This window comes from Triticum urartu, chromosome 7A (genome assembly GCF_056163025.1).
Source record: "Triticum urartu cultivar PI428250 chromosome 7A, HENAU_Tu73, whole genome shotgun sequence".
Classification (NCBI taxonomy): domain Eukaryota; kingdom Viridiplantae; phylum Streptophyta; class Magnoliopsida; order Poales; family Poaceae; genus Triticum; species Triticum urartu.
This window is the reverse complement of record NC_141879.1, coordinates 234,282,053-234,297,058: the sequence shown is the minus strand read 5'-3', so window position 1 is coordinate 234,297,058 and position 15,006 is coordinate 234,282,053. Positions and strand designations below refer to the sequence as shown.

The 15,006-nt window shown below is 41.9% G+C and overlaps 1 protein-coding gene across 1 annotated transcript; it reads right to left on the bottom strand.

Annotated features, from left to right (window-relative positions):
* Positions 1–3,943: 3,943 nt before the first annotated feature.
* LOC147959146 (uncharacterized) lies at positions 3,944–5,887 on the bottom strand. The gene is made up of 6 exons (XM_087532511.1): positions 5,723–5,887; positions 5,189–5,638; positions 5,043–5,104; positions 4,916–4,973; positions 4,472–4,792; positions 3,944–4,036 (listed from the first exon to the last, which is right to left on the bottom strand). Exons 1-6 carry the CDS (start codon positions 5,885–5,887, stop codon positions 3,944–3,946), a joined length of 1,149 nt encoding a protein of 382 aa, XP_087388637.1.
* Between the last annotated feature and the right edge of the window lie 9,119 nt (positions 5,888–15,006).

The window sequence follows — 15,006 nt, the reverse complement described above, 5'->3', positions numbered from 1 at the left end:
AAAGTTTACCACTGTTGCAAAAATTCCCTAGAAAAGTCAGAATGTGATAAAATGTTGAACCTTTTGCATAATAAGATATGATAAATTTACTACAGTGGGAATTTTCTTTCATAATTTTTGGAGCTAGGGAAATATGGATCTTGCTGCATTCTTCACAGACTGTCCTGTTTAGGCAGATTGCTGTTATGTTTGCATTGTTTGCATGTGTTTGCTTGTTTAATGATTCTATTTGAGGATAGGACTATTAAATATGCGGAGGAATTTCGTATGCAATGTTGATTAATAATTTTAGTGATTTTCTACAGAAGAGTATGATAAGGTGTTTGCATTGGTTTATACTAACTTATCTCACGAGTCCTTGTTGAGTTTTGTGTGGATGAAGCTTTTGAGATTTAGGGAGACCGTGATATGAGAGGAATTAAGGATAAACAAAAGCTCAAGCTTGGGGATGCCCAAGGCATCCCAAGATAATATTTCAAGAAGTCTCAAGAGTCTAAGCTTGGGGATGCCCCGGTTGGCATCCCACCTTTCTTCTTCAACAACTATTGATTAGTATCGGTTGATCCTAAGTTTTTGCTTCTTCACATGATGTTTGCTATTCTTAGATGTCATTTTTTTTGCTTGCTGTTTGAATAAAGTATCAAGATCTGAAATTATTAAATGGGAGAGTCTTCACATAGCTAAATAATTATTTAACTACTCATTGATCTTCACTTATATCTTTTGGAGTAGTTTGTTATTCAGTCACGTGCTTCACATATATCCTATGAGTAAATGGTTGAATGAATTGAACATAATAAATCTGAAATTATATATTTTTCATATGCTTATCCCATGGGGAGTAATGACTTCACATATAAGAAGTAGCGGTGGTAAATTTATTGAAGGTTAGCAAACATTGTATTCGTCACTTGAACAATTCATGAAAGAATATTGAGGGAAGAGAGATTTCACATATAAATATACTATCTTGGACATCTTTTGTAATTGTGATCACTCATTAGAATATGACATGTTAAAAGGTTGATGTTGGATAAGGGAGACAACGTAATGGGTTATGTTTTCTTATATCTGAAATAAAGTATATTGTCATGGATCACTCATCATGCTGAGTTTGCCTTTCCCCGTCATGCTAGCCAAATTCTTTGCACCAAATAGGGATACTACTTGTGCTTCCAAACATCCCTTAAACCAGTATTGCCATGAGAGTCCACCATACCTACCTATGGATTGAGTAAGATCCTTCAAGCAAGTTGTGATCGGTGCATGCAATAAAAATTGCTCTCTAAATATGTATGATCTATTAGTGTGGAGAAAATAAGCTTTATACGATCTTGTGATGTGGAAGCAATAAAAGCGACGGCTGCATAATAAAGGTCCCTATCACAAGTGGCAATATAAAGTGACGTTCTTTCGCATTAAGATTTTGTGCATCCAACTATAAAAGCGCATGACAACCTATGCTTCCCTCTGCGAAGGGCCTATCTTTTATTCTTGTCTTATACCTTATGCAAGAGTCATGGTGATATAAACCTTTCCTTTTAACATTTTATCCTTTGGCAAGCACATTGTGTTGGAAAGATCCTGATATATATATCCAATTGGATGTAAGGCATCATGAAGTATTATTGTTGACATTACCCTTGAGGTAAAAGGTTGGGAGGCGAATCTATAAGCCCCTATCTTTCTCTGTGTCTTATTAAAACTTTGAACCCATAAATATCACGTGAGTGTTAGCAATTGTGAAAGACTAATTGATAGTTGAGTGTGTGACATAGACTCTGAATCAAAGCTCTGACATAGACTCTTCCCAAAAATAAGATGAATTGTAATTGTTTGATGACTAATAACACGGTTTGTTAGTTTTCAAGAAATTTTATGATCTATACTTTAACATGTGAATAGCTTGTTACTTGGTCATGAGAAGTCCTATGAGTTGAGCTACTGTTATGATATATAATGATGCTAGAAAAGGTGATTGAAATTAGTATTGATCAAACTTGTGCACCCGCTAGCAATCACACTTCATAAATTGTTTCTTTTATCATTTACCTACTCGAGGACGAGCAGGAATTAAGCTTGGGGATGCTGATACGTCTCCAACGTATCTATAATTTATGAAGTATTCATGTTATTATATTATCTGTTTTGGATGTTTATGGGCTTTACTAAACACTTTTATATTATTTTTGGGACTAACCTATTAACCGGAGGCCCAGCCCAAATTGTTGTTTTCTTGCCTATTTCAGTGTTTCGAAGAAAAGGAATATCAAACGGAGTCCAAATGGAATGAAACCCTCGGGAGAGTTATTTTTGGAACGGAAGCAATCCAGGAGACTTGGAGTAGACGTCAGGGAAGCTTCGAGGAAGCCACAAGGCAAGGAGGCGCGCCCTACCCCCTGGGCGCGCCCCCAACCTCGTGGGCCCCTCATGGCTCCCCTGACCGACTTCTTTCGCCTATATATGTCCATATACCCTAAAAACATCGGGGAGCAGAATAGATCGGGAGTTCCACCGCCGCAAGCCTCTGTAGCCACCAAAAACCAATCGAGACCCTACTCTGGCACCCTGCCGGAGGGGGAATCCCTCTTCGGTGGCCATCTTCATCATCCCGGTGCTCTCCATGACGAGGAGGGAGTAGTTCTCCCTCAGGGCTGAGGGTATGTACCAGTAGCTATGTGTTTGATCTCTCTCTGTCTCTTGTGTTCTTGATATGGTACGATCTTGATGTATCACGAGCTTTTCTTTTATAGTTGGATCTTATGATGTTTCTCCCCCTCTACTCTCTTGTAATGGATTGAGTTTTCCCTTTGAAGTTATCTTATCGGATTGAGTCTTTAAGGATTTCAGAACACTTGATGTATGTCTTGCATGTGCTTATCTGTGGTGACATTGGGATATTCACGTGATCCACTTGATGTATGTTTTGGTGATCAACTTGCGGGTTCCGCTCGTGAACTTATGCATAGGGGTTGGCACACGTTTTCGTCTTGACTCTCCGGTAGAAACTTTGGGGCGCTCTTTGAAGTACTTTGTGTTGGTTGAATAGACGAATCTGAGATTGTTTGATGCATATCGTATAATCATACCCACGGATACTTGAGGTGACATTAGAGTATCTAGGTGACATTAGGGTTTTGGTTGATATTTGTCTTAAGGTGTTATTCTAGTACGAACTCTTGAATAGATCGATCCAAAAGATTAACTTTGAGGTGGTTTCGTACCATACAATAATTTCTTCGTTTGTTCTCCGCTATTAGTGACTTTGTAGTGACTCATTGTTGCATGTTGAGGGATAGTTATATGATCCAATTATGTTATTATTGTTGAGAGAACTTGTACTAGTGAAAGTATGAACTCTAGGCCTTGTTTCCTAGCATTGCAATACCGTTTACGCTCACTTTTACCACTTGTTACCTTGCTGTTTTTATATTTTCAGATTACAAAAACCCATATCTACCATCCATATTGCACTTGTATCACCATCTCTTCGCCGAACTAGTGCACGTATACAATTTACCATTGTATTGGGTGTGTTGGGGACACAAGAGATTCTTTGTTATTTGGTTGCAGGGTTGCTTGAGAGAGACCATATTCATCCTACGCCTCCCACGGATTGATAAACCTTAGGTCATCCACTTGAGGGAAATTTGCTACTGTCCTACAAACCTCTGCACTTGGAGGCCCAACAACATCTACAAGAAGAAGGTTGCATAGTAGACATCACGGGTTATCGAATTTGAATGCATGTTGCGCTTACCAAAGATGGTGGTTGTCATATGGATAATGTGATGTTTTAAGCCGGCAAGCTCATCGATCACTTGCTTAAGTTGAGCTTCAGCTTCTTCAGCTCTCTTCACTAGGGTAGCTTTATCAGATTCCCAAGTGGCTCTCTCAGCATCAAAACCTACCTTCAATTTCTCAATTTCCTCTAATGAGGCCTTCAGATCTGAGTTGGCCTTCGAGGTTTCTGTCTCCTGCATCTTAAACTTTTTCTTAAATCGCCAACTTGTGATTCCTTCATGTCCAATTCTACCTGGAATAAATAAGGCAATGGTTACATAATAAGACACTTGGGGGCTAATGTAGGTCATTTCAAATTTTCTTACGACCCGGATCAACTTGTCAGTTTAAGCCGGCCCATGGGGGCTACATGTTTGGATTTCTTAAGTGACTATAAGTGCCAGCTCAACTTGTTAGTTTAAGCCGACCCTTGGGGGCTACATATTTGGATCTTTGAGCTAATTATCATCATGGCTCATCTTGTTACTATGAAATAATGGTTGAAAAGCTGCATAAGGTTTATTCAAGTTTAATATTTGAAGATCTGACTCATCTTGATAAGATAAGACGGCCTTGAGAGGCTACAGTTTGGAAATTATCATGAAGTCTCAAGCATATTCAACATTTTTTCTTATACTTAAGACTTGGTGGCTATATAAGTACATATGGAAAGGGGTTAGTAACATACCTCATATCGTTCCTTCATAAGGTTCACTAAGCCGGCTTCCAGATCACGGCTAGTATGAAGGCGGTTCAGATAACCGGCATGGATGTCACTTGCACTAATGGCAGCATAAGTTTCCAGATATAGCTTCACCTTGCCTTTGTCCAAGGAAGGAGATTCTTTCTTGGTACCATGCTTGGCCAATACAGTGGAAGCCCCTGGCGTAGTGTAAGTCGTCCCAGTGATGGTCTTGTCATCAGAGTCTTTCTCAACAGGGATCTCTTTAGTTGGCTTTGGAGTTGGCGGCTTAGGGCTCGGTGGGTCATGGTTTGCGGACGGGTTAATCTTAGTATTCATATGTTCAGAGATGGGAGCATCAATTGATGTTGGGGGGTCATTAATAGGTTCTTAAAGGTCTTGAGTAAGAGCCTCAGAGGATTCTGCTGTCTGTTTCTCTGGTTCGGCAACCTTGGGATCCTTTGCAGACCCGCCCAGTTTTTGCTTCTTGCTCGCTTTGGCAATACCTCTGCAACAAAGATACAAAATATATGAGTATGCCATTTCAAATCATTGATAAATAAATGGAAGCACTTACCCTTGGGCAACTTTGAAGACATGCATATGGGTTCCCGAAGAGTGGCCAGACAATGGAGGTGTCTTGTGATAATTTGATTTAGAAGTATTAAGAGGCTGACGTATGAAGCCGGCTAATGGATAAAGAAGGTCTGGATCATGTGGCACCTCATGTTGACACTTGCGAGGAACAAACGCATTCAGTAAGCCAAAAATAAGGTCCTGAGAACTACTGCTATGGGTCAGGCACCTTGCTTCATGTTGCTGTTTCTTCAAAAGAAAGTTGGGATCCAAGTAAGCAAGAGGATGAGAAAATTTCACCTTCCGGATGACCTGCCGAGTTTTTTTTGTTGCCAAGGGTTCTGAGTCAGAGGAGACAGGGATTACCCCCACTGCATCAGCGTGACGTGTTTCCGCATCATCCTGAGAAGAGTGGGCGTCAATAAGTTGCATAAAAAGATGACCAAGGGAGTCAAGTTCTACCTCTGGCTCGTCATCAAGCTTGAGCAACTCTTCAGCGGATGGTTCTTTGGGATGACCCGGACCTCGTGTTTTTGTTTTGGGTTTCTTGGTCGGAGCAGCAGCATGCAATTTTTTCTTCAAAAAAGGGGAGTTGGCCTGTTTAAACATAGATAGGAAAAGTAAGGAATATGATATGCAAGAAGTAAACAAGCAAAAGGAAAGATGGTGCAAAATACTTACAGCTGGAGGTGTATTGAGTTTGCAGAAAGGTTTCAATCCCACTTTGCGGCAGTTGTCCATGGGATCCCCGAGCAGTGATTTGACTACATCATTGACATCCTTATCACTCAAGGATGTATGATTGAAACGTTGCGGATCTTTGGTATCTCCAGTGTATTCACACATTAAGCCGGCGCGCCGGCTCGAAGGTATTATCCTCCAAGCAACCCAGCAACGGGTTGGGTCCACTACAGTTAAGCCATTGGCTACCAAAGCCCATATTTTGAGAAGGTGGGGGCATATTTAATGCGCTCTATGGTGGTTAACCAGTCTGGAAGTTTGCTGTGGGTGTTGATCCGGAAGGGGCGATAACCCGGTAAATGATTTTCATTAGCCGGAGAAGTGTCTCTGCAATAGAACCAAGCGAAATTCCATTCCTTGGGGTGACTAGGCATCATGGCTTCAGGACAAATTATGTCTCTTCGCCGCTGAATACAAATTCCCCAAAGCTCCAAGCTGGGTTCATCAGTCATCTCGGCTTGATGGTTGAGATAAAAATACTCTCTGAAAGGGTCAATAGTAGGCTCCTCTCCAAGGTACACTTTGCAGAATACTTGGAAATTACACAAATTGTAGACAGAGTTGGGGCCAATGTCTTAAGGATGAAGTTGGTAAAAATTCGGAGCATCACGGAAAAACTTTAACCCGGGCGGGGATAAACCACAAAGAAGGTGGTCTGCAAAGATCATGATTTCGCCCTCTTGGGGTTCTACAATTGTTTCAGAGCCAGGGACCCGCTGGTGTATGACCTCTTTGGATGGTAAAATCCCCATATCTACATACTCATGTAATGAGAGTTCGGAGACTTGGGAGGCGACCCAGTCGCAAGAAGTGGGAGTCTTAGTCACTGCTGGTGGGCTAAAACCTATGGCCTGGGAATAAAAGTATGGCGGGTTAAAGTCATGAACTGCCTAATGATTATAAAATTCATGATTGAGTCGACTGTTTGCTGGTGAATCACAAGTTCATGGTTAAGTTGATAAACATAAGCCGACAAGCATTGCCGGCGGGTCGAACAAAGCTCTGGATTCTTGGCAAGTTATAAGTTATGATTAAGACGAACAAGTTTTGGCGGGTCACAAAGGTTGTTATTTAAGCCGCCAGAACAATGAACGACGGGTCATTTGTCTATCAAATCAAGATGGTTGAGATTATGCTAAGTATGAGATAAAACAGGTTTCACGGATTGTGCCTGAAACTTTGGATCTATGCCAGTTCAAAAAATGAAGAACAATTCCGAAACCTAAGGTACGGTAGTGAAGAAATTAGGCGAGCCATATATGGATTCTGAAGAAAGGGGATCTACATGAGATGCAAAATAAGGGCTAAAACTGCTACAACTCGGCTTTAGTATTGTCTTTGGATTGAGCTAAGCATAGGTGGGAGAAAACTATGATGAATTTGGACGAACACGACGAACATCGACGAACTAGGGTGACCTAATGCGGATTGGAAGTGGGAAAAGATGAGTACCTGGTGATGCTAATGAGTAGCGGGTGGGTGCTGCGATCTCTGGTCATAGTCAGGTTGATGCAGCGGCCAGGATGGAACTGCTGGTGAAGGTCGACGGGGGCGGTGGAGCTCTTGCAGCGGCAATCGACGCGAGGAAGAAGAAGAAGAGAGAGAGGCGGGTGTAAAAGTGAAAAAGGAACCCCTCCGTGCCTATTTCTAAGGGAAAAGGTGAATAGTAAAATGGCAGGCGCAGAAATCGAGGACACGTCATGATTATCTCAATGCTAGAGGCGCCTTGAATCTCAGACAACCATTTAATTCCAAAAAGATTCAGTATGATTTCATGGGTTTTTTCGGATTTATCTCGCATGACGTCACGGCGGGTTACAATGATTTGTTCAAAGTTAAGCATTGGAAAGAAGATTCGCCAACTAAAGCAGTGAAGATTGACATGAACAAGTTCAAATCAATCTGGGGCCTAATGTTGGGGATATAACCCGCTATGTGACCCACCCAGGAGGGGCCGGGTTATACTGTTGGCGACTCAAGAACTGAAAGGTTTAAGATGGGCCTGAGATATGAAGACTAGAGGTGACTTAAGGCGCGGGCCTGTTAAAGGCCCAAGACCCGGAGGTGTAAGCCGCAAGGTGGTGACTTGCTTGGTAAGGCAAGGTGACTTAGAAACCGAGTTGGTCACGTTGTGTGATCCGGCTTGGGCTCTTGTAAGCCCCGGGCCTCGACCTGTGTATATAAAGGTGGTACCCGGCGGCGGGTTAACTTAAGAAACAACTAATCGATAGCTAGGTCAAGCGTGATCGCTCCCTTGTAATCGATACTCATGTAATACAACTAGAAGCAGGACGTAGGCTTTTACCTCATTGTGAGGGGCCGAACCTGGGTAAACCTTTGTGTCCTTTGTCCTATTCAACCCCTTCGAGCCAACCTACGTTGTGATGGCTCCACACCTAAGTCCTTCCGCAAGGGCATATGCCATGACAAAACCACGACATTGTTCAAAGAAAATTTTATCTATTTCATTTCTTTCATGCATATGCATATCATTTTCATGGTCTAACAAATATTGTTCTAGTGGATCAGTAGGAGGCATGGCAATAGAAGCAAGACCAATTATTTCATCTTTGCTAGGCAATCTTTCCTATGAGGTTGTCTATTAAACTTGGAGAAATTAAATTCATGAGACTCATCACTAAAGCGAACGCTGATAGTTTGTTTATATGAAAATCTATAGTAGCATTGACTGTGTTCAAGAAAGTTCTACCAAAGATAATGGGACAAAAGTCATCTTGTGGGGGAACCAAGGACTATAAAATTAGTAGGGTATTTTATTTTCCCACACAAGACATCAACATCTCTAACAATCCCACGTGGTGTGATGGTGTGTCTATTAGCAAGTTTAATAGTAACATCTATGTCATTCATAATTTATTGGTATAGGATAAATGGAATAACACTCATGCTAGCACCCAAGTCACATAAACCATGATAACAATGATCTCCTATTTTGACTGAGACAACAGGCATGCCAAAAACACGTGTATGTTTATCTTTTCATCGGGTTTGGCAATTCTAGCAGCTTCATCACAGAAGTAAATAACATGCCCATCAATATTTTCTACCAGGAGATCTTTAACCATAGAAACACTAGGTTCTACTTTAATTTGTTCAGCGGGTTTAGGTGCTCTAATATTACTATTGTGAACCATAGTTGAAACCTTAGCATGTCCTTTATCCTAACAGGGAAAGGTGTTTTTTCAATATAAGCAGTAGGCACAACTAGATCAACATTGTAAATTATAGTTCCATCTTTAGCTGTGACTGGTTCTTCAATTTCTTCTTTAATAGGGGGATGATATTTGAACCACTCCTCCTTAGGGAGATCAGCATGAGTAGCAAATGATTCACAGAAAGCAGCTACTATCTCAGAGTCAAGTCCATATTTAGTGCTAAACTTTCGAAAAGCATCGGTATTCATAAAAGATGTAACACAATCAAACTCAAGATTAATACCTGGCTCTTTACCTTCGTCGAGTTTCTAGTTTTCAGAGTTGTGTTTAATTCTTTCTAAAAGATCCCCTCTGAATTCAACAGTCTTCTTCATAAAAGAACCAGTACAAGAAGTATCGAGCATGGATTGATCATCACGAGAAAGCCAAGCATAAAAATTTTGAATGATAATTTCTCTTGAGAACTCATCATTGGGGCTTAAATATAACATTGACTTAGGCCTCCCCAAGCTAGAACGGTACTTTCTCCTTCACGTGGCCAAAAATTATATATATAATTCCGATCACGATGAACTAGATGTATATGATATTTTTTAGTGAAATTCCAGTTTCAATCGATTCCAATTCCAAGGTCCAATATCATCACATAGCCTATACCATGTTAATGCCTTTCCATTCAAAGATAAAGGGAAAACCTTCTTCTTAGCTTCATCTCCGGATAAACCTGCAATCTTAAATAATCCACAAATTTCATCCACATATATCAAATGCATACCAGCTCCTGATAGTTGGTGTATGTTGCCACGATCAACTGCATACTCAGCTCGTCATTCAGCCCCTTCATAAACTTCTCCTGCTTCGCGGCATCTGTGGCCACATGATCTGGGGCATAGCGAGCTAACTTGCTGAACTCATCCACATACTGAGCTACAGTAAGATTTCCCTGGCGTAAGTTGTGGAGCTCACGCATCTTCATGCTCATAGCTCCAGCCGAGACATGTGCAGTGCGGAAGGCCTGCTGGAATTGATCCCAAGTAATATTGGCCACGGGGAAAGTGGTTGTGTAGTTCTCCCACCATGAGGCTGCGGGTCCATCAAGTTGATGTGCGGCAAAGCACACCTTCTCAGCATCTGTGCAACCTGCGGTGGTCAGCTCCCTTCCAATCTTGTAGAGCCACTCATCAGCAACAATCAGGTCGGTGCTACTAGAGAACACCGGCGGATTCAACCTTAGAAAACGGGCTAAGTTGTTGACTGTAGGTGGTGGCAGTGGATTGTTGTTGTTTTTGTTGTCGCCTTGGTTCTGGACTAGCAATTGCATCAAGGCATTCTGCTGTTGGATCAACTGAGTGAGCTCCGATGGAAACGCGAATGTGGGGTCACGTCTCGGAGGCATCTGATAGGTTTAGAGGGGTGTGATCAGAATAGAGTGAGGTCTAAAGAGAGATTTCACTACCCACATGCATATGATACAAACACATTCATTTCACACCACTCAATTCAAACATGATTCATAAAATCAATCTAAGCTACAGTTATAAAATCTCACGGACTATTACTATATACATGGAAGAATTCTAATGATAATGTGGTGGTCGACTAGAAATTTTGATCGGTGGAAGACTCCATGATATCTGCTCCAGCTTCGTCTTCATAATCATCATCGCTATCGAGGTTGGAGTCTATGTCATCTAGTATGATGTTATCTTCTGAATGAATGTCCACTCCAGGTTCAGGACCCCCCATGAATATTCCTAGCTTCTTATTCAGGTCTTCATTCTGCTCCTGTAGTACAACAATTACTTCTTCATATCCATCGCACGTAGACTTGAGTTCTTCCTCTAGCTCCGCGTTCCGGGTCATCACCTTCTTCGTGTCTATCATGTTGGCGCATATCTGGTTCTCGTAGCATCGAATGTGCTGGTTCAACTCCTGTATGTAGGGTGCAACGGATTTATCCTTCCTGGTGCGAATCATCTCCCATTGCTCATCTCGACGTCCACATATCTGGTAGGTGGTGTCCTTAAGATCCTTGTTGTACACCTTGCCTATGCGTCCAATGGCGATGTGGGCGGCCAAGCTCTTTCCTAGACTCCAGGTTGGAGCATGGCGCGAACGTTCTTCCTGGAACATGAACTTGAATCGTCCAGCGCTCCTCTTCTGGTAAAGTGGTGGTGAAGGTTCTGGTGAAGCTTGGTATGCTGATGTTTAGGTACCTAGTGACTTCCTTCAAGTTTCGTCCGAAAGGGGTGTCATCATCCGGTTGAGTGAACTTGTTCGTTGGGTCCGCCATCTATAGAGTTGAAATGGAGAAGAGTTAGAAATGAGTAGAGAAGAGTATCCTGTGGCTTTTCCTAGTGGTCGCGTCCTACAGTCAGCGTGTGCTCTGATACCATCTTGTAGCGACCCGATCCCAATGGACCGTAGTCTCTGTGCTTAAGTGTCATCCCTGGATCAGTATTGCTGACACACATAGTACTGGAGGATTTATTGCAGAGTTCAATCACACACTTATTACAACGAGTGTCTCAAAAGGGTAATTATTACAATAATATGGCTGAAGGCCATCTAAATAAGATAACTGCGGAAGCTTCGAAGATAACTGAGACCATCCAACTCCATGACAAAACTGAGTGCATGACAATGACCTATCGCACCTTACTCTTCGTCTGAAAACTCTGCAACATGATATGTTGTAGCCGTGTAGGTCAGCACATGGAATATGCTGGCAAGATAACACTATAGAGCAATGAACAAATAACAACTATCACTACATGCATATTTGGCTGGTGGAGGCTCTATGGTTATCATTTGCATAAAGCTAATTTTTTCCTCCAACAAAGGAATATGTTTTATTTATCTACAAAGTTTGATGACATTATTGAGAAGGTACCCCCAACTCAATCCCAAATTAACATTAATAACCCAACAAATTCATTAAGTAAAGTGATGAGATCAAAACAATAATTCAAATACCAGATACTCAAGATGTCCATAATCGGGGACACGGCTAACTATGATTAGTTTATACACTATGCAGAGGTTTGCGCACTTTTCCCCACAAGACTAGATCTCCGTTGTATTTCTCGCACTGCATGATGTTTGAGAAATGGATGACCGAGACAGTCTTTCCGAAGAGGTCCCCTCAACCGATAGATAGGCCGGTACACCTACAATTCCCGTACATCTGTTTGCCTATCATGGAAAGGATTCCCACAACTTACTCAACTATGCCAGAGCCCATAGTGGCTTGTGGCTGCACACAAAAGTGTCTAGCATGAATAATCTTATGATCCCTTTGAGCCTGGGTGGCATTCCTTAGGATGATCACACGGGTACCCCGAGATTTCCTAGGACAACACTGGATTCCCCAGGTGCCCGCAACCAATCCACCCAGATGTGTATTAAAGTAACCACCTTAAGTTTCCCTTAGTTATAAACAACTCTCACATCTTTCATGAATCTCACATACCAATCCACGTCTACGAGCATAGCAAAGTAGTGCAAGAATAACGCTAAAAATACCCGGGGTTTGATATAAGACAATAGGTTCCTGCCTCATCAACTACTTCCCAATACCCACATGTTTATCAAAATCCTACTCATGCAATGTTTGAGGGTTTGAAACTAATGCATAAAACTGGGTAAATAGGGGATATGGTCAAAGTGTTACTTGCCTTGCTGACGATCGGAAAACCCTAGAGATTCGTAGTAGCAAGCCTCGCACTCCGGAAACACTATCGTGAACAAACAATAGCATACATAAGCACTCGAGCATAAGATGCAAAGGTAAAACCAAAAGAAAAAATCTAAACAGAAAGTTCAAGTGAAGAGCTTCGATTTGCAAAAAGAATCACTCGAATCGGAGTTACGAAACTCAAACTACGATCAAAAGAAAGTTCAAATTCAAATCTACTTGAAACCAAATTTTAAATTTTCAAAATCATGTTCAAGTTGTTTATTAGGACAGAGGGGATCAAGACGAAGAAATTGGCTTTTTTCACTGGATCTGGATAAACGAGCAAATAGTAGTGAGGGTTTGAAGATCAGGGACTAATCTATGATGATAAATAATTACGGATAGGTCCCTGGCCGAAAATTAAACTATAAAGAAAAACCTAACGAATGAACGTTCGCTAACAGAAACTAACGAACGAATTCGTTCGTTAACAGAATGAATCTGGTGAACGTTCACTAAATAATATAACCTAAATAATAAACCGATCTAATAAATTAAAACCGAACTTAAAAAATCGGACAGATTTTAGCGATTTTATATCAGTTAGGGAAGAAGAACCGGCGGCGGTGCGGCTACTCCGATGAGGGCGGCGGCAGCGGCGGTGGGCGGCGTGCGGCGGCGTCGACAGCGGCGCGGGCAGCGGTGAAGCGAGGCAGCGGCGGCGTGGGCGACGAGGCGAGCTGGTGGCGACGCGGCGCGACGAGATGCGGTGGCAATGGCAATGGCGGCTTGGGGTGGCAGAGCGGGTTGAGGAGGAGGGTGGCAGCGGCTATATAAAGAGGGGGCGGTGGCGGCTTGGGCAAGAGGCCACGGTGGTGGGGCAGAGTCCGACCCGGACTCCTAGCCGGAGTCCTGCGAGGACAGGGCGGCGACATGGGGAAGGCGGTCGGCAGAGCTGGGCCTTGGCCTGGCTTCGGCCAGGCCGGCCCAGTCGGCGCGCGGATTTTTTAAACTAATTTCGCCGCAAGGAAAATCCAAAATAAACCATTATTTCCTTTGTTTTGAAGAAGTCATATTATCCTCTCTCATTATTTTTTATTTATTTGGAAATAATTAGGAAAAATAATTTCAAATAAAAAATCACTTTGATCCAAATTACCAACTTTGAAAAAATCAAAATGGAATTTTATGAAACCTCCAACTCTCTCACATGGTCCTTGAGTTGCTTAAGGTCTTCTAGGATCAAAGTGTTCGAATAAACCAAATTCAAAATGCTCAAAATATGGATGCATATGATGACCAAATTATTAAAATCCAAATTGAAAATGGGGATGTTACAACACATAATCTTCCACCAAATAAACCATATAGTGCTCCCTCTTGAGCACTGCATTGGTTTTTCCCCGAAGAGGAAGGGATGATGCAGCAGAGTAGCGTAAGTATCTCCCTCACTTTTTGAGAACCAAGGTATCAATCCAGTAGGAGGCTATGCGCGAGTCCCTCGTACCTGCACAAAACAAATAAATCCTCGCAACCAATGCGATAAGGGGTTGTCAATCCCTACACGGCCACTTACGCGAGTGAGGTATGTTAGATATGATAAGATAATATATTTGGTATTTTTATGATAAAGATGCAAAGTAAAATAAAAGCAAAGTAAAAAGCAAAGTATTGGAAGATTAATATGATGAAGATAGACCTAGGGCCTATAGGTTTCACTAGTGGCTTCTCTCAAGAGCATAAGTATTCTACGGTGGGTGACCGAATTACTGTTGAGCAATTGACAGAATTGAGCATAGTTATGAGAATATCTAGGCATGATCATGTATATAGGCATCATGTCCGAGACAAGTAGACCGACTCCTGCCTGCATCTACTACTATTACTCCATTCATCGACCGCTATCCAGCATGCACCTAGAGTATTAAGTTCATGAAAACAGAGTAACGCCTTAAGCAAGATGACATGATGTAGAGGGATAAACTCATGCAATATGATGAAAACCCCATCTTGTTATCCTCGATGGCAACAATACAATACGTGCCTTGCTACCCCTACTATCACTGGAAAGGACACCGCAAGATTGAACCCAAAGCTAAGCACTTCTCCCATTGCAAGAAAGATCAATATAGTAGGCCAAACCAAACTGATAATACGAAAAGACTTGCAAAGATAACCAATCATACATAAAAGAATTCAGAGAAGATTCAAATATTGCTCATAGATAGACTTGATCATAAACCCACAATTCATTGGTCTCAACAAACACACCGCAAAAAGAAGGTTACATCGAATAGATCTCCACAAGAGAGGGGGGGAACATTGTATTGAGATCCAAAAAGAGAGAAGAAACCATCTAGCTAATAACT